General features: G+C 35.2%; 1 protein-coding gene across 1 annotated transcript; it reads left to right on the top strand.

The window, feature by feature from the left end:
• Positions 1 to 9,377: 9,377 nt before the first annotated feature.
• Positions 9,378 to 9,681, top strand: K441DRAFT_658217 (uncharacterized protein; the record flags this gene model as incomplete). Its single annotated transcript, XM_067648302.1, has 1 exon — positions 9,378 to 9,681. A coding segment is annotated over one exon (216 nt), but the record flags the coding sequence as incomplete, so codon positions are not given.
• Between the last annotated feature and the right edge of the window lie 11,694 nt (positions 9,682 to 21,375).

The following is a 21,375-nucleotide window of genomic DNA, read 5'->3' as shown; positions in this document are numbered from 1 at the left end:
ATTACCACCTACTTTATATAGGTGGAACGATTTACTAATATAATGGTGTAGGATAGCTAGATAAATATCGGCTAATAGATAGAAAAGATATATAAATCTCTGTTATAATAATTAGTCCCTACTATAGCACCCTTATTAAAACAGAATAAAGGCGCTATGCTATTTATTTGGGCGTTTATAGACTTTACTATATTATTTTAATATATATTATACGACGAATTAACTATCCAGTACTTAGTAGTAGCTATTTATAGAATAAATAAGATAAAGGATATATTTCTTTTATTTTAACTAAGTAAGGTAGGACTACTACACTTTAATATTCCTAAGCTATATACTATTACCTACTATCTAAAGAGTATCTAGCGACTAGGAGTAATTAGAGGCATAGATATAGAGTATTTAGAGTAAGCATATAAGCTATAGAAGGCATTTTACTATAGGACTAACAAATAGAATAACTATAAAGAGTAGATGCTATAATATAACACTATACTTTAAAACAAACTTAAGCTATAGGCGTTAACTAATATAATTAATATAGTAGACCTAATAAGCGCAATATAGATAATATAACTAGGCCCTATAGTTAATATATACGTACATTACACGTATATATAGAACTTTAACAACTATATAACTTAGACACTTTAAAATTAGAGAATTAATATATCTATCTAGTATATAATTAAGGAGGTATAGCGCTAGATAGAGATTACCAACCTTATATCTAAACTAGCCCCCTTTATAAGGGAATGCCGTAAGTAGATTAACGGAATTTAGTAAATAAACTAAGACGTTAACTAACTAAAGGCCGATAATAATTAGGTATTAAAGATGCCCTTAAGCATCTATTACAGTGTTGTATGCTATATTTGCTTTAGAAAGAATGCTACTAATACTAATAAGCTTAATAAGGTGTTTGCTTAATATACCCCATTATAGGCTAATACTAGAGCCCCCCGCTATAATGCTATAATGGTATAAGAATATAAGTAGGTAAATAATAGCCTCTATAGCAATAAAGTAGGGAGGCTTTATTTACTACTTATAATCTAGAATACTAGGCGATTAGATAGTAAGGGCAAATACCTAAAATACGCTAGTACGTTAGTAGAGACCCTCTAAGTTTATAATAGTAGTAAAATTAATATAAAAACCGGAATGCTTAGAGTATAAAGTATAAAGCTATTTAATAGTAGGACGAAATATACGCTAGATGCCCTTTAGATATATAATATTAACTATATTATAAGGCCTATCTTACTTATACTAACGGATATTAACGTTATAGACTGTTTCTTTATAAACAACTATAGCGATTAGGATATATATAATATTATATATAACAAAGATTTTAAGTAAATAAATAGGGTATAGGTTAATGTATATATAAGGAAATAGGCTTATACTAGGCGGTAAATAAATATAACTTAGCTAAAATAGCGGTAAGTTATAACTAGCGGCGCCGGATTATAATAAAGGGGTAGATTACCGCGACTATAATAAACTAAAATATAATACTACTACATATCGCCCTCTACGCGCTAGCTACCCTTTATATCCTATATACTGTACTATTTACCTTAAGAGTAGGTAAATATCGCAAGGAACTAGGCTTCTATGCGGTATAGAAAAAATATTATATAAAGTAGGACCCTATTATAAAGCCTAATAAATAGTTAGGCCGCCCTCCTAACTTATTATTATAAGTTTATTAAAGCTCCTTTTTATATACTTAGCAAAAAATGCCTAATTTATATTATAAAAGTTAACTAGGTTATTATTTAAAGTATATTAAGTATAAAACTCTAGACTATTTAGCGTTTTTTAGGGAAGTAAGGTGTGTATAAAAGCTAAATAGTTCTACTAAACTAATATACTTATCCTCTACCTATTCCGTAGAAAAGTAAATAAAGATACTATAAATTAAGTAGTAGCTTCTAAGATAATTTAGATCTTAAAGGGGATAATATCGGGCTCTATACTATAACTATCTCCATTAAAAGGTAAGGCTATTATTAATATGCTATAGTATAACCTATTATTATTAATTTTAATAACGTTATCCTAATAGATAGTCCCGTTTTTATTAAATAAAAGCCTATAAACCCTAAGCGACCGCAAAATATCTAAAACCTATACTTAAAAGAAACGTATATATTACTTAAACAAACAACCGCTATAGGATAACTTTAGACGATATATAAAGCAGCTACTTAGCCTAGTTAATATAAAGATATACGGTATTGCTTAGATACGTCTTATTATATAAGTAATAATAGGCTTTATACCTAAAGAGCTCTATCTTTCTCCTTAGCCGGAAATAAATATAAGCGGTCTAAATATACTAATAAAGTAGATATGGAAAGAGGTAATTACTATTATAGACTGTTATAAAAACCTAATAAATAGAGTATTAAGTATATTACTAGAGCCGGCGGTATACAAGGTTCGCGGTCCTTAGATTTAGTAGCACTATACTAACTAATTTTCTAGCTATACGACCAGTTTAGCGTATTTTAGTATTATATAATAAACGTAATACGCAATACTATTACCGGGAGCTATAACTGCCTTAAACTAGATATTAAGGCTATAGTAAAGGAAGTAGCGGAACTACTTAAGGATAACCGCTTTACGCTTAGTGGCCCGGTTAATACTCTACCTTTTACTATACCTAACTAACTAAGGCTAGGATAGAGAGATAAGATTTAGGGCGCCGATTATTGCATATTATATTAAGCGCGTATTCTTTAATACTGGGCTAAGGTTACTTGCTCTTAATAAAAATAGTATTAACCTCTTCTTACCTATTATAACTAATATGATATAGCTTATATGCGTAGCGATTTAATATACTTTTAAGGACTATAGAAGTAAAATATAAGTTATTTATAAGTTTAAAGCTAATGCTATAATTATAGGTAAATCTATGGAAAGCCTTTTACTATACTTACTAAAGCGTATTATAGATAGTTGGGAGCAACTATAGAATACCTAAAAGAGCTACTAACCTAAGCGTAATAAAAGGCTATATAGGCTACTTCTATAATAAGTTAATAAGATATAAAACATAACTAGAGATAAGATACTATAAACTTAGTAGGTAATTAGTAATCCATTTAAGAATACTATAGAAGATTTAGAGAAACTAGATCCTAAGTATAATAACGGGTTTACTTAATAACCGTATACTATAAGTGTAAATATATAATATTACATTAATCGCATCGCAACGTTATATTGCGATACTTACTATATACTATAGCACTTTACCACCGTTTTCTATATTACAATATCACGCTATTTTAATTATTATATATAGGCTAATAAAGATAATATAATAGGACAACGGTAGCTTAGCGTATTTATTATAAAGAATAAACCCCAAAACTATATATAAGGTCTCCTTTTTACAGTATATTAATAAGACAATTTTAATACTATATAATTATAATATTAACGCTATCTAAGCGTGCTTTAAATAAATTTAAGGTAATAGTAAATAGGAATTAGGAATTAATTACTATATCTTACGGTATACTTTTACTGGCGAGTTTAAGGTTATAGATATTACGGATAGTACTATACTAAAGAATATAAAGGCCCGCCTATAGAGTGGAGATAGACTAGTAATACTAAAATTTGCTAATAAAGAGGATAAAAGTAGAGAAGGCAGCGGAATAAATAGGGAAAATAATAGCGACGAAGAGAATAAGAGTAGAGAAGGTAGTAGGATAAATAGGGAAAATAATGGCAAGAATAATGGCGAGAATAAAGATGATTAGGGGTTTGATAGTGCGGTGCTACTATTATAGTAGAACTTATATAAATATTAAACTTAAAATAGTAGGTTAATTAAAGGGCGTTATTAGGCGTATTAAGGTTATATTATACTACTATTAGGTTAAAATATGTTCTTTATATAATATATACTAGGCGCGTAAAATAAGTAAAAAATACTAACTACGTAAAATAAGTAAAGGGTACTAACTGCGTAGAATAAGTAAAGAGTACTAACTGTATAGACTAAGTAAAGTATACTAATTACGCGGAATAGGTAAATACTACTAACCGCGTAGACTAAGTAAATACTATTAAGTGCGCGGGAAGAGCAACGCTTATTTATTACTTAAAGTAAATAAGATATATAGAATACGCGAGGGGGGCATTATATATTAATTGCGTATTAAGTATAGAGAGAGCTTAATAAAATAAAGGCACTACTTACCTAGGTGGCTATAAATATATAATTAGCTACACTATATTATTAGATATAATAGTATACTATACCGCGTTATTAGATATAGTAGTATACTTATACCGCGTTACTAGATGCGGTAGTATACTATACCGCGTTATTAAATATAGCAGAATACTATACCGCATTATTAGATGCGGCAAAATACTATACTATGTTATTAGGTATCGGAGGTCCGGGCTAGGCTTGGCATAACCTTGGGTTACGTACAACCCCCTAAGGTCCGCAACATATCGTCCAAATATTACCCCCCCCCCTTTGGTGGTGGCCCCTACTTTTCGGACGCGTTTTTAAGGCCTAGGTTAGTACTGGGTTAGTATAGAGGTCCTTAGCGCGCGCCCTCGACCTTATCATCGCCTTAACAATCCCATTTTCCAACCCTCTCCTGTCCTCGTGCCCGCGCTAGCTCCTAGCTTGCGCAGGGCTTCTAATTTTATATAGAAAGGCCTACTGTAATTCTAATTCTATAATATAGAGCCCTCTTCTCCCTTATCCTTTAATATTTACGCGTTCGGTAGCTCTATTTACCTATACTACGCTTACGCGTCTTCCCCCTTACCTTTTACGGATATGGAGTCTTTTAAGAATCTTCTTACCCTACGGTCCACTTTACGGTTAAAGGAAGCCCCCCTAGCCTCCCCCCCCTATAGCCTCCAGAGCAAATTTAAGGCCCAGACGGCGCGGCTATAGGATATTTATAAGGCCTAGCGCTTGAAGAATACTATAAGGGCGTACGAGCCAAAGCAGAAAGAGTGGGAAGACTAGTACGCGAAACTGGAAGGTAATACGGACGGCGCCCGGGTAATAGAAGATAAGCTTTACCTATTTTTAGAGCAGTAAGTCATTAACCAAGAATTATAGGCCGCTGGTTATTAAAAACGGAAGTTAAAACGGAAAGAGATATAGAAAGATAATAAGCGAGCAAAGAAGAGGCAAAAGACGGCGGGAGGGCAACTAGGGGGGAAGGCAGCCATAGGGGCAGCCGTAGCCGTAGAGGAAGCTATAAAGGACAAGGAAGAGATATAGGACGAGGAGGCCCTAGACGCCCTATTCGACGAGATAGTCCGATACTTAGTTATAAGTAGCTACGTCTCCGCTATTACTAAGCTTTATATATGGCAATTAGAAAGCAAGGCTTTGCAGCCGCTATAGGGGGCAAAGCTCTTGGCGATACTAGACAGTGTCCGCCGCGACAAGGACCAGATTTAACGCGTTAACTTTATTAACTAAGGCCTATTTATAATTACTAGCGGCTACAACGTTAAAGGGCTTAAAAGGGCGATTACTTAGTGCTGGGAGACGGGCTCTAAGATACTAGGTTTAGTTAAGTCTTACCTTTAAACTACGGCCAAGTATTTATTAGGTTTATATATTGCTACTACTATATACCCTATCTGGTTTGTATAGCTGCCGTTTTCTAACCTATTCCTTAGGCCATACTACTATTACCTAAGGCAAGAGTAGACGGGATGTTTAGCTTACTAACCTTATCCTTATTAAACTAGAGAATAAAGGGCCTAAGCTAGACGAGCTAGCGCCGTATATAATTATATTAATAATATAGGGGAAGCAGAACTAGCACGGCAAGGTTAAGTATATGGGCTGTATACGGAACGCTAACCCTATCCTCTGCCCTCTCTCTATAATAGCCTTCTACTTCTTTAACCGCTAGGGTAAGGATGGTGCTAAGAGCTTTTTATCCTTTCGGCAGCTAGAGGACTACTATAACCTATACGTCTTCCCTAGCAGTGTTAAAGTACCGCAATAACTATTAAGCTATTATACGCAGTTTAAATAGAATAAGAAGATATTCTAAGGAATAGGGATTTACTTAAAAGAGAAGACCTATAGCGCCCGTAAGTAGAGCGTCCAGCACGCCAAGCTTAGCGGCGTTAAGGAGACCTAAATTAAATAGGCCGGACGCTAGAATACGGACGCGATAACGGGAGCCTACCTTAGCTACCTACCCCGTGTATTTATGCGGTCGATCACTGGCTTCCTAAAGAAAGGAAAGGGCTACTTTCTCCCCCGCGCGCGGGAGGTGCCAAAGGAAGCCCTTTATTTAAAGATATAGCCTAAGACTAATATTTAGCTAAAACGTATAGAGACCTACCACCCAGATAGGGCTGATAATAAGGTCGTATAGCTTAACCTTATGGGCTTAGGATTTCTACGCCTCCTTTATACGCTTAGGGTAATCCTATTATAGGACTTAGTAATCTTACGTAAGCAGTTCCCGCTCCACCCCCTATAAAAGGACTCCCTCTTTAGCTGTAAGGAGTACTAGAGGTTTACCGCGTAGGTAGAAAGCTTACTGGCTAACGTAGTTACGCCAAATAAGCTAATAATGCGGAAATACTAGCCTGCCTATAAAGCCGTAGCTAAGCTAAGATATAAGGCCGTAATCTTAGAGATTAAAGGTATTTAATTGCACGTGTATACAATCTTAGAACGCCTTAGTAAGATAGAAAGGTTATTAGTATTATTCGCACCTGCACCTATATAGATCCAGTAAGGAAAGATAGGTATTTAGATAGGGCCTACGGAGTCTATATATCCACCTTTAGGCGGGCCTACGCCGTCTACTATAACGTCTACTATATCCGCGCCACCCGCTTAGCTATCTACGATATCCGCACCGCCTACTTAGCTATCTACTATATCCGCACCCCCCGCTCAGCCAATATCCGCACCCCCCACTTAGCCATCTACTATATCCGCACCCCCCGCTTAGCTAATATCCGCACCCCCCACTTAGCCATCTACTATATCCGCACCGCCCCCGCTAGCGTAGGCGTAAGCAGATACTTAACTACCTCTCCTATTTATCCTTAACTTATAGGTGCCGCTAAGGAAATATAAGATGCTTTGGGGCGGTAATTTGGTATTCTAGCTCTAGGCTAAGTGGACTTTAGGGCTAGCGGGTAGGCCGTTAATTAAAGCTCTTAATTGCTGCTAGGGGGCGCGCTAGCGGGTTAATAGCGAGGCTATATTCTATAGCCGTCGCCGTAGGATAATTAAGGATATAAGACGGCGCGTAGAAAATGGTACAGCAAGAGATAAGAGATAGGCTATTAACCAGCTGGAACAGCTACGAGGCCGGCATTCTTTAGATTAGCTTTATAAGAATATCTAGGGTAGGGGAGGCTCCCTCTTAAGTAGTAGATAATACCTATTTTACTATAGTAACTAAGACGCCTTAATATAGGACTATACTAGTGACCGAGACGTCTTAATATAGGACTGTACTGTAGTAATTAAGACGCCCTAATATATGACTATACTGCAGTAACCGAGACGCCTTAATGCAGAACTATACTATAGTAACCAAAACGCCTTAATATACGACTGCACTGCATTAACCGAGACGCCTTAATATAGGACTATACTATAGTAACCAAGACGTCTTAATATAGGACTGCACTATAGTAACTAAGACGCCTTAATGTAGAAATAGAGCCCGTTTAGGTGTTGTAAATTTAGAGTAATATTACGCGACCGTCCAGAAGTACCGATCTAACACAAATTATGTACCTTTTCGCCCAAAATCGCGTGCGAAAGTACTCGGGGGCGGTCGCTGCGCGACCTCGTATGGGGTTCGGGCGCTAAATTAGCAGGGGTGGCCCTAACCTTGTATTAACCTAGGTCGTAACCGCGCTAAATTAGCCCCCCCGATATGTGATAGATATGGCAGAATACTATACCGCGTTATTAGATGCGGCAGAATGCTATACCGCGTTATTAAATGCGGCAGTATACTTACACCGCGTTGCTAAATGCGGCAGTATACTACATTACGTTATTAGATGCGGCAGTATGCTGCACCGCGTTATTAGATACGGCAGTATGCCGCACCTAAGTCAATACCATACGCTACACGTTGCAGTGCGCGGATTGCGCATTTAGCCGCCAAATGCCGCCAAATGCTGCGAAAATGCTGGTAAAATTTTTCCTGACGTATACTATAGAAAGCTTTAGCCTAATACCTAGGATTTAGGTAAACTTATTCTAAAAGGCCGATATAAATTACGGGCTGTAATTAAATATAATAGTATTTAGTAGTCCGTAAATACGGTAGACGTAAAAGATATATAATTAGGCCGCCTCCTTAGCATTAATATTTTTATAATAGGGAATTAAAAATAGGCGCTTATTAAAGCGGTTAACTAGAATTATAACTATATTATATCCGTCGCAGTCTATAAGTAGCTTATAGAAGTCTATAAAGATATTATCTAAATAAGGTTCTGTAATATAGTAGACACGGTTGCTTATAACTAATTGGGTTTACCATATAAGCTAAGCGAGCTTAGGAGATCCACCAAATTCCACCTGTAGAAGTAGAAGAAAAGAAGAAATCAATTGAGACTAAAAACCCCCCCTACCGTAATCCGAACACTAATCAGTGCCGCATAGATCAGCAAAGGAATAACGAAGAAAGACACTATCTGATTCTCTAGACCTCTTGTTAAAGGCTAAGAATTAAGGTATTGCTTACTAAGCCTAAAGGCCAGTTTATAAGGTTACTCGCGTTTCTAACCTGCGTCTATTACGCCTTCAGAATAATTAGTTTATAGGTTTCCACGCTTTTAATCCGACTATTAAATTAAATTAACTGCGGAACTAAAAGATGGCTACCTCCGCGATAAATACTGAAAAATCTACCTCCGTAATGGCTACCTCCGTAATAGCTACCTCCGCGACAGATACCGAAAAATAGGAGACTGGAATTGACGCGACCGTAACTGATATTAAGGAAGTTAAAGCATTCGTTAATTGGCGTTTATTAATATACAAGGAAAATAAATAGAAGGGATTTAACTTATAGGAGAGCTTTGTTGATAACTTCGAGTCCTTTACAAAGGATATACTGGATGACCTTGGCAAGGATTGATTGAAGAAGATCAGGGATTACCTCCGTGAAAATAGAGTATACGTACGGAAGGAGGCAAGGAAGTCAATTGCAGACGGTCTTTTAGGAGTTATTCACGAACCAACTCCTTTAAAATGGCCTGCCGACGACTCTGTTGACGACCCTACCGACGACGACCCTACCGACGGCCCTACCAACGACCCTACCGACGACCCTACCCTAGCTCTACCATCACTACCAACTGCGACCCAAGCCACAGACCAGCTCGCCCTACAAGGAAGCTACGGAAGAGAGATTACCAACTTAGCTAAGCTCTACACGGACGAAGTTAAGTACTCTGGTGAACAAGACAACTTTAACTTTAAGTTTAAGATCTTCGAAAACTACTGCCTCCGAGCCGGCGTCCCTAAGCAAACGTATATCATTGCTATTCCTACTATGCTCTGCGGGCTTGCTCTTAAGTTTCCTAAGTACCCCCAGTACTCTGCATATCCAAGACCTCCCAAACAGCCACAACAACCGCAGCAGATTTAGCAATTTCAGCAGCTAAAGCCCCCAGAAACGACACGAATATAATTAAGCTATAGGCCACCGAATGGGTAGAGAGAACAGGAGACAAGGAGGGTAGTATAAGCGACTTAGCCAATCGGGGCATAGTACTTCTTCTTCTCTTATTTCCTAGTTGTTGCTAGTGTCTGAATAAGGTTCTGTAATATAGTAGACACGGTTGCTTATAACTAATTGGGTTTACCACGTGAGCTAAGCGAGCTCAGGAGATCCACCAAATTCCACCTGTAGAAGTAGAAGAAAAGAAGAAATCAATTGAGACCAAAAACCCCCCCTACCGTGATCCGAACAGATATACTACTAGGGGCGATTAGGTATTAGGAGAGGTTTTAATAATCCTAGGGTCTTATTTCGTAGAATTATAAACCTATAACAGTTATTGCAGTTCCGTATATAACGGTTAATATTTATAACTATTTTAGGCTAGTAGTAACGGTTACTAATAATCTTATAAGTCTTATTTTTTTTAGGGTGGGCCGTAGAGACCTAGGTATATGCTTTAGTAATAAACTAAGTTTATAAGTTCCGTTTCTTTACTACTACTAGCCGTTCCCAGTACTTAAGTAGTCTATTTTTAAGGGACTATAGGCTAGTAATATCCTTTGCCTTTTCGCGGTATTTCTGTAGAGAAGGGTCTATATAGTTTGCTTATAGTAGTTTATTAATAAGGTCGGATTCTATAGGGTTAATAGGATATATCTTAGCGCTCGGAGATTTAGTACTTAGTTCTTCCTATATTTAAGAGTTAAGGTGCTCTAGTTATAGTAGCGTCTAGGTCCGTAATAAGATCTTTACGGCTATCTAGTTATTTAGGTCCTATTTACGTCTTATAAAAGCGTTCGCACGGTTAGTAGCGCCTAGCCTATATATAATTAGGAAGTTAAACTAAGATAGGATATTTGCCTAGCGCGCTTACCGGGCCGTAAGGGCCTTAGTTATTATAAAGTATTCTAGGGCCTTGTAATCCCAAACTACCTAAATAGGCTTAGGGGTCCCCTTTAGCTATACTCGCTAGTGCTAAAAGCTAAAGATAATAGCCAACATTTCTTTATTATAGATTGGGTAGTTTAGCTTAGCATCTATTATAGTCTTTAAGTAGTAAGTAATGGGGTACTATTCTCTATTTATCTGCTTCTGGGAATAAACGCTAGTAATAATACTATCTAAGGTATCTGTTTCTAGCATTAAGGGCCGTTTTAGGTTAAAGTAAGTAAGTAAGGGAGCGGAGACTAGTTGTTTCTTAAGCTTATTAAAAGCCTGCTTATATATAGTGTTAAAGTAAAAGGGCTGGTCCTTTATAGTAAGGCAGCTAAAGGGCTAAGTAATCCTACTATAGTTCTTAATAAAGCGTTAGTAAAAGTTATAGAAGCCTAAAAATAACTATATCCCTTTTATGGTCCGTAGTAGTTCCCACTAATTAATTACAGCTATTTTTTCTAGGTCTGCCTTAATTCCGTCTATACTAATAATAAACCCTAGGTACTTTATATACTTTATACTAAATTCTAACTTCTTAATATTAGCCTAGAGGCTAGCCTTATAGACGTGTTCCTTATATTTTAACTTATTTTTAGAGTAAATTATAATATTATCCAAGTAGGCCGTATAGAAGTTATTAAGGTAGTTAAAGAGTACATTATTTATATATCGTTGGTATATAGCTAGTCTGTTAGTTAGTCTAAAAGGAAGTACTTTATATTTATATAATCTATATTAAGTCTAAAATATAGTAAGATCTATAGATCTGAGGTTTATTTTAATTCGGTAGAAAGCCTAACGGATATTAAGCTTTATAAATACCTTAGCTCTATTTATTTGGGCTAGTATCTTATTAAGTAGAGGTAGCGGATAATAGTCTTTACGGGTTATATTATTAAGCTTATAGTAGTTAATATAGAAATAAAATCCTTTATTTAGATTTTTTATAAAGAGAATAGGGGAGGTAAAAGGGGCCTAGCTAGGCTTAATAAACCCCTTTACTAGGTTATTAATAAGATACTACTAAGTAGCCTATAATTTAGTAATAGATTATTTATAAAGGGGGGTATAGCTAAGGGCGTTTTCCTTATCTAACTTAATTTTGATTTTATGGTTATATAGTTAATATAGTAGAAGTATATTAGATACTACCTTAGAGAATACATCCTTAAACTTTTGGTATTAATAGGGTAGTTTCTATTTTACTAGCTCCTTATCTATAAGCTCACTTTCCTATCTACTAAGCTCGCTTTTCTTTTTCTTAAATATTTAGTTAATTTTGTATAAGCTAGTTATAAAAGTAATAGTATTAGGCTAAACTAAGTTCTAGTAGAATTCTATAGCGCTAATATAGCAGATATTAACTAGTGGGAGGTCTATAGGTTTTTTTACAGCTATTTACTGGACCGTATTTTACGGTTTAGGGTTTATAATCTTTTTTAGCTCCTATTCTATCTTCTATAAATTATTCCCCCAATTTATTAGTTTAGTATAGCGTCTAATATTCCTTACTATTCTTTATAGCTATATAGGGCCTAAGCTCTTTATAGGGGGCTTTTTTAGGTTACTATTAACTTCCTAGGTCTTTAATACGGGTAGCGTAATATAGGTAGTTTAGGGGCGGCGTAGTATATAGATCTATTGCGGATTAAGCTATATATCTTTCTTTAAGGCCTAGTCTCTATATATAGTATTAGCCTAGTAAATAGTATTAATCTAGAGCTATATAAGGTTTTCTATTATAATACTAATTTCTTTTATAAAGGAAGGAGTTAGGGGTAGTGTTTTAAGCTATATAAGTCGTCTACTCCGTATATTAAGCTATAAGCCTAAATAGGCTAGCTATTTTCTTTTTAAGATTATATTATAGCTTCCTAGGTCTGTAATAAGGAAGGGAATATTATACTACCTTTATTTATTAATATAAAGGTAAATCCGTAATATAGTTATAATAGATAGCCCTATTTATCCGTTATACCTATAAATAAGAATTAGTTTAGGCAGTTCTTTAAGGGGTATATTTAAAAAGGTAACTAGCTTTATAGCGCACTAGGTATCTATTAAGGTAAAAGTATTTACTTTAAAGTTAGCTAAAGTAGAGGTTAAAATTTAATATCTATTATAGAATAAAGTATAAGGGATAGTGTAGCTTTTTTCGCTAATTAGTTAACCTAGATTAATATATAATATATTAATCCCTTTTAACCCTAGAGAGGAGTCTTTCTTTAAGGTTCCTCTTTTTCAAACTCCGTATTATTCTCCTAGATTAATAAAACTTTGTCCCTTTTTATATTTATTAGGCAGTTTTTTATATTATAGCCCTTCTAGCCATAAGAGAAGTAGGCGCCTTAATCGCTAAGGGCCTATATATAGGGGCTACTATATATAGGCTAAGTATTTACTGGACCTACAGTAGGACTGGCCGCACGGCTAGTTACTATATTAGCGGTAGGCTATATAGCTAGTGCTATAGGAGTTGCCAATCGTACTAGGGCACTATAGGCCGTTCTTACGTTGCTTATAGTCTAATTTAGAGGGTTTCTAGCTTTATACTATTCGGCGCATGCCTTAATTTAATAGAGGCCTTAGTTAATAGCTAAGCACTAATCCAAAAGTTCCTTTAGCGTCTATATAGTAGTAAAAACTAGCAGTACGGCCCGCTATAGGTTTAGGGTAAGCTTATTAAATAGGTCTAGCATTAAACCTTTTTAGGGAATTTAGGCCTAGCCGGCTAAGTATAAAAAGTGGGTCTAAAAGGCCGAAAAGGTCTCCGTTATTTTTATATTTAGGCCTTTATAATTAAGGTAAGCGTTTTATACCTTAAAGGGGTCCTTATAAATAGAAGATAAGTAGTTAATTATTTTTTCTTTAAAGGTAAAAGGGTTTATTAAGTCCTTGGTATATTATAGGCGTAGGTACGTTTAGGTATCCCTACTAATACGGCTAAAGATATAAGCTATTTGGGCCTAAGGGGTAGGAAAGTAGTCGGCATTAACTTTAAGCTTATTTCGTAGTTAGAGCTTCTAGTTATTAAATATAGGGTTTATTTTGTCTATAAGTAACAGAGGGTCCATAACCTTTACAAACCGCGATAGTACTGTATAGGGCTTAGTAGGTCTACTAAGGCACTAGGACAGGGCCTTAAGGACTATAGTAAGTCTTTAGGTATTTAATAATTCGTTACTAGATATAGAAGTAGGGGTATCTTTAGCTTTAAGCAGCTATGAGGGGATTTTATAGACAGGGGGCTATAAGGACACGATTGGAATAGAATAGATTAGTAAGAGAGACGAATCCTTAAGGAGGTAAGGCCTTTGGGATCGTAGAGACTATATACTATAGGTATATACCTCCGGCACGTAACCGGCGACTATCTAAGGGGCGTTTAGGGTTTATCCTAAGGGCAACCTAAGGTGACCGCAATAATATCCCTTACATTGCCCCCCCCCTCTTGCGGTTAGCCCCCAATTGCTATTACCTTATAGTAGGGAGATTATAAGGGTTTATCCTAAAAGGGGTTCGGAGAGATATCGGAGAGGTATTAGTATGCCGCTATATATTATCTATCTATCTAACCCCTACTTTAAACTCCTGAAAAACCTCAATAAGGGAAAAACATAACTGGAGAAAAGGCGCGAGGATTGCTGGGAACCTACTAGAAGCCTATTAGAAGCCTACTGGTAACTACCTAGGCTAACTTAAGGATTTTTATACAACTTTACATCTAAGCCTTTATGCCGGTCTATAATTAATTACGAGTATTATAGGTAATTTGGTGTTCCTAATATAGTTCTATAAAACTATTTAGTATATAGCTTAACGTATAGGGCCTTAGCTTGCTATTGTTTTTTAACTATTAAAATATAATCTATAATCGTTTTATATAATCCTCTGCGTTACCAACGCATTATTCCCGCATTTGCCCTTAGGCTATTAAATACGGTTAAGGTATTAATTAGTTAATTAAGGAGACTTATATCCTAAGATTTAATGTATATGCTTTTAAATCTAGTAGTCCTATACCGTATATTTGGTGTAGCTCTACTACTTAGTAACTAGGGACATTTTATAATAGCAATTGTAACTATTATACAATTGTTAAAAACGTCTATAACGTTGTTCTTTAATACTATAGTATTATTTTAGGTCTAATTTAACCTATATGCGTCTTTAATTTAACGTCTTAATTACCTTCCCCCGGCCGCGTAGTTAGTTTTTATAAGGAAGTGATGGTTAAATAACTTATACGTATGTTTCCTTCCTTCTAAATAGCGCTATTGTAATGGAGTTATATTAATAAGGTTGCGGCTATTTACTAAAAGGGTATTAGACGGTAAAGTATAAAGATACTTTGCTCCTTAAGCTTAATCCTTTTCCTTAACACCTTACTTCCTATTATTAACCTTCGTCTAATTTGGACGTATCTTTAATATATTATTAAGATTTTCTTCTTTTTTATTATTAATTTAATATGCCTCTTTATTCTCCTACTAACTGCTCTTTTAAGTAAATTCTATAGCGTATCCTAGCCCTACCTTTATATATAGAACCCTAACCTCCACTAACCCGTAACTAGTGCTGGTCCTACCTAAATAATTTTGCTTATATATCTTTAAAAGACTAGAAATCTAATAATAGGATTCTAGAGGCTTGTAATAAGACACACTGCGTTAAATCTAATACCTTTAGTTCTTATAATTAATGCATGCGTACTAAGAGCGGTAGTTACGTTAAAGTAAGCTTTTCTATCCTTAATAGATTTTTATTGCTAACTTTAAACTTTAATAGCCTGGGCCTAAGTGGCGACAATCCTTTAATATCCTTAACTACTATATTGCCCGGGCTTTGTCTTATTCTAGCGCTAATGCTAAATATTTTAGTTAAATTTAAGACTATGCTATAGCTATCTATACCGCCCACAATTTCTAGTAAGCTAGCTAGTAACGCCTAATGCGAGAGTAAGGTTAGTATATTAAGGATAGGGTAAAAAATAGGGGTAATAAGAAGAAGGTTGCTATCTACTATAGGAAGAAGTTCGCGCATACGCGTTAAGTTTTAAAAGAGCATAATATAATGTAGTATTAGGTAGGTTACCCTTTAGGTACCTAGTGGATAGGTAACTAATAATTACTATAGTAAGGTCTTAGTGGTTCTGGACTATACCAGCTAGCTAACATCTTTGTTTATTCTAGGCTTAAGTATATCTTTATTAACTATAAGCTTACACCACAAGAGCTTTATTAGTATTGGTTTGGACCTAATATTAGTGTTAAGCGTTTAAGAGTCTCTACTCTAGCTACACCTTATCGTCCTACCCCTATTTTTATGCCTACTTATACGCCTACTAAGGGATCTAGATCCCATTCTCGTTAGCCATTACTTAGTAGCCCGATAGATACTAATCCTACTCCTAATAATAATAAGGCGTAGTGGCTTTTCAGATTAGGTATTTGTGGTTTAAACTTTTTAGGATTTGTTCTTATATATAGTAGCAATTAAGGACCTTAATTAGGTGCTTAGAAAGGGCTTAGAAGCCCTAGGAACAATATTCCTAGTATAAATTAATAAATAGGAATGCTATTCTAGCAAAATGCCCTATTAACTCTATACTATATATATGAAAAGGCTAAGGACCCGGCCTGCCTTAGGCCGTAGCCCTATCCCTATAGTTTCCGGAGCCTATCTATTCTATATCCAATTTAACCTATTTACTCTTTTCGCGAGCTTTCTTTATAGGTCGCGATAATACCATAGTATTAAAGCGCTTTCTGTAACTTATAGATTGTAAACCTTAGTCCTAATATTCTTTTAGAATATCTTTGTAATAATTAAGGTGATCCTCTGGTTCCTATATAGAGTCCTTAGCAGACTAGCCTAACTATTTAACTTTAAATTAAAGCTTGTTCTTAATAGACTTATAGTATAGTATAGCTTTAACCTCGTACTACTCGCCTACCACCTTAGGGTGTTTAATTAGGCCTAGACGGAAGTTCTTTTCTAGCAGTAGTCTATACTATAGCTTTAGTAAGTTTATATAAAACACTAAATATATATAGGCTATAAATAGGGGTAGCTGGAGATAATAGGCTAGCTTACTAATTCGTTTTTTAACTTAGAAGGGACCTAGGTATCTTATATTAAGCTTTTTTAATAGTTAATAGGTTTTAATATTTATTAAATGTAATAGAACCTTATCGCCTACTCTGAAATGCTTATCCTAGTGCTTACGGTTATACTAAAGTCTTTACTGCTCTTAGGTATCTTATAGGCTCTGCTTTATATACTTTTATTACTCCTCCCATTCCTAAAGGTATCCTTATACTCTCTAGTAGATGTCCTTAAATTTCCCAATAGGATCCTATAACTAATTATACGGCCTTAGCTAGTAATTATTAGGTATACTATTAAACCCAGATAGTTAAACGCTATAGGCAATCTGGATTAGTGTATACTTATATAATACGTATTCCTTTAAATTGTAAGCGTACTCCGCGTATGGAAGTAGCTTATACTAATTATCTTGCTAGTAGTTTAAATATATTTGTAGGTAAGACTCTAGTTCCTAGTTCTGGCGTTCTATTTACCTATCCGTTTATAGATAGAAAGCTATACTATAATAGTAGTCTATCTTTAAATAGAAGTATAGGCCCGACCAGTACTCGCTTATAAAGACTCTGCCCCTATTAGTAATAATGGAGTACGGCTAATCTACTTTAAGAAAGCATTTCTCCTTAATTAGGTTGGCTAGTACTTATACGTTAATTGTCTTATTAATAGGAAGGTATTAGACGTACTTTAAAAACCTATTAATAAGTATAAGGACCGAATTATATGTTCGTCCTTAACTATCTTTAGATAGCGGGAGATCTGTAATAAAGTCTATGGCGTAATATTACTATGGCTTACTAGCGGGGGGAACTAATTTAAGTAAACCCTATAGCTTGTGCCTGCGGATCTTATATACTTAACACTTTTTATAATAGCTAATATACTCCTTTACTTCCTGATTAAGCCTTAGCTAATAGTATTTACGCTAAAGTAATTCTACTGTCTTTGCTTGACCATAGTGGCCGCTTAAAGGATTATTGTAATTCTTTATAAGAATCTTCTGTCGTAGATTTGCTTCTTATAGCACCTAAACCTTACTACCTTTACGTAGTAGGCCTATTAGGTCTAGTTCCTAATAGTGGCGCCTAGTAGCTTCTTTTCTATTACGTTTCTAGTTTATTTCCGCATTAAGGATAGTATAGAAAGCGTTCCTCTATTACACCTTACGGATAAGATCTATTAACCTTTTAAATAGTTCCTAGGTAAAAGCTATTTTATCTTATACTACTCTAAGTATAAGACTAGATAGTACTATAGATCTTATAACTCTTTAATACGCGTATATTAAAAAGGCCGCTATAAGGTTAAAGTCCTTTAGTTATTACAGGGCTCTAAGTTCCAATTGCTCTATAGCTTTGCTATTAGTTTAAGGGGATAGCTTAGTAATTAGGGATAGTATATTACTAGGTTCCAAGAATATATTAGGGACGTCCTATCTAGGTATATTTGGACCCTTATCGGTAACGGACTAGGTACTAGCTGGAACATTAGTAGAAACCAATAGGGCTTACACTACCTAAGACTTGGTATATAGAGTTATCCCTTAACACGATGATTCGGGTCCTTAGGTTATCGATAAGAGCCAACTAATTAAATTAGCTGAATTCGATGTCCGTACTCAGGAATTTGGGCAACGGTCAGGGCTTAAAGCGGGGGTTTTTGCGCTCTGATTCGGCTAAACGTTATACTAAGTAGGCTAAACAAGGTCAATATCGATTCTGGCACTATTAGAAGGCATAGTAGTGGTATAATCACGTTATTTTGATTCTGGTGATTCTGGTGTTCGCGCACAGACTATACGCTACGAGGACCCTATCGTGTTAAGGGATAGGTGCTTAAGTATCCTACACCTAGAGCTTGTTCTGTAATATAGGGAGTAAGATATCTATTATCTGTTTTCCTTCTCCCGTTTTAAAGCCTTTGGTATAGTTTGGCCGTTATAACGGTCTATTAGCAGAGTTATTTCCCCCTAGCTTGTATTTAATCTTAAAATTAAATCGCACGAGCTTTTTTGCCTATCTGGCTTGTTAAGGTATAAGCTCCTTTATAGTTATAAAGTAGCATAAATTATGGTAATCTAAGAGTACACAAGTGGTATAGCTCGCGTGCTTAAGGTAGTGTCGCTACTATTTAAAGTAGTTAACTATAGCCAGCAGTTCCTTATCGTGGGTATAATACCTAACTTTAGGTCCCTAGAATTTTCTACTATAAAATATTACTGGTCTTTAATGGAGCTGGGTAGCGTCTAGATGCCTATTAGGTTATAGTAGGATACTAATAAGGGCAAAATTTAATATATTAGTAATTATTATTAATAGCTAATCTGGGTTAAAATGCCGTAGTAATAAAGCTTTTATAAACTTTGCATAAAGTTTCTAGAAGGCCTTTTAAACCTTTTCGGGCTATAACTATAGTTTATACTATTTAGTTAGTCCCTTTTTAGTTTTCTTTCTTGCCACCTTTAAGCTTTTTACTCCTTAGGTTAGGTCTTAGGAAGCTTTCGTAATATAGTTAGATAGGTATTAGGCGATATCTAAGTAGTTATAAATAAAGCGCCTATAGAAATTGGCAAAGCCTAGGAACACTTAAATATCCTAGTAGCTCTCTAGCTTTAGCTACTACTAGGTTATAACTACACCTATAAGCGTTATAATATAACCCAGGAACTTAACCTACTTAGTATTAAAAATATACTTTAACGCCTTAGCGTAGAGGCCCTAATTATCTAAACGTTCTAGTCCTTTGCGGACGTGTTACTTATATTAATCCTCATCTTCTAAGTAGATTAAGATATTATTTAAATAGATAACATATATACGGTTAACTAGTCCCCTTAAGGCTCTGTAAATATACGATTAAAATGTTATAGGCGTATTAGCTAGCCTAAAAGGCATTACTAGATACTTAAAGTGGCCGTATTAGGTTTTAAAAGCGGTCTTCCACTTATCTCCTTTTTTAATATAGAGCCTATAGTAGGCGTCTTATAGATTTAGCTTTGTAAAGATCTTCGCCCTAGATAGTTAATCTAGTATTTTACTAACTAGTAGTAGTAGGTAACGGTTCTTAATTATAATCTTATTAAGGCCGTAATAGCCTATATATAGCCTTATGGTTCTATCTAGTTTTGGGACAAAGAGGATTAATGCGCCTGCTAGCAACTTACTAGGCCGAATTCACCCCTTTTTTAGTAACCTATTAAGGTACTCCCGTAGGATCTTAAGCTCTTTACGTAAGAGGTTATAGATAGGAAGGTTTAGCGGTTATTTACCTTCTTTTAAATTAATTATATAATTATACTCCGAGTTCTATAGTAGGACTTTAGCTCTCCTACCCAAAAAAACCCTTAATAAGTCCCTTAGGCCTACTAAAATATTTAATAAATTAGGGTCGCGTTTATCCTCTATATTATTATTAGGTAAGTTTTAGAGCTCCCTTAGGATACTTACGGGCAGCGTTATACGCTATAATAGTTACTTATACATAGTTGCCACCATACGTTATACCGTTTTATATAATAGCTAGTAAAGGGTAAAGAAATCCTTAACGCAGCGCTTAAGATGCCGTAGTATACTCTCCGCATATTACTTAAGCTAGAGTAACCTATAACGGTTAAAGTATCTTATAAGATCCTTAAGATCGCCGCCTCCTTATAATATCTCTATAACCTATCCGGTAGTTTCCTATAGGGTCTCTATTATAAAGGGGTTATTACCTATATTAAGCTTTATACCTATCTTATTATTAAATAGGGGTTAGATCTAATACTCCTTTAGGTGTAAAGCGTATACTATTTTACCTAGGGCTATATTCTCTAGAATGTCCTTTAGGCTTATTAGTAATATACGCCCTTTTAAATCTTTATTGTTCTATTATTTAAAGGCTCCAGTTTTAAAGTATATTTTAGGATCTGCTTCTACTAGCTAAGGGTATTTAAGGATAAGGTTATAACCTATAAAGTTAGCCGCCCAAAAGGGTTACGGGCCAACAACCTTAGTGCGGTTATATATATCAGCTACTAATACTATAAGCTTATAGGCACTATATAGCTTAATCTAATACTTATTTAGAAAGCCTATAATAGGGTTTTACTACCTTTATAATAGGATAAGTTTATACTCTTTTACTAAATTATATTATATTAGATTGATTTCGGCGCCACTGTTGTATAGTACTTAGAACTGTTATACTTTACCTATAAGAAGTGTTATTTTTAGCTTAATAGCAATACGGAGAGTCTTTCCTTTTATATTTTGCCCTAGTTGCAGCTAGGAGAGGTCTGCAACTAGGGCTTTTCTTTTTTTAGATTATTAGTGCAGTTATTACCCTACTTATTTTTCTAATAGGATCTACCTTTAGAGTTTTCTTTTAACTTTTCGGAGTGTACCCGTAAAGGTGCTAGGTATTAGGTTAACCCTAGGAGTCTTTCCCGTTATTTAAGGTTTCTAACTTTAACTCTTTTAAAGTTCTCTTTAAGAATGGCTTCTTTAAAGGTTAAGTCTGCCCTATATTACTACTAGAGTGCCCGCGCTTTTAGTAACCCCCTAGCTTCCTATTAAAAAAGGTCTAGTTCCTTACCGTATCTTTA

Source organism: Cenococcum geophilum (assembly GCF_001692895.1).
Source record: "Cenococcum geophilum 1.58 unplaced genomic scaffold K441scaffold_16, whole genome shotgun sequence".
NCBI classification, from domain to species: Eukaryota; Fungi; Ascomycota; class Dothideomycetes; order Gloniales; family Gloniaceae; genus Cenococcum; species Cenococcum geophilum.
The sequence above is the reverse complement of the archived record's forward strand: the minus strand, read 5'-3'. Positions and strand labels throughout refer to the sequence as shown.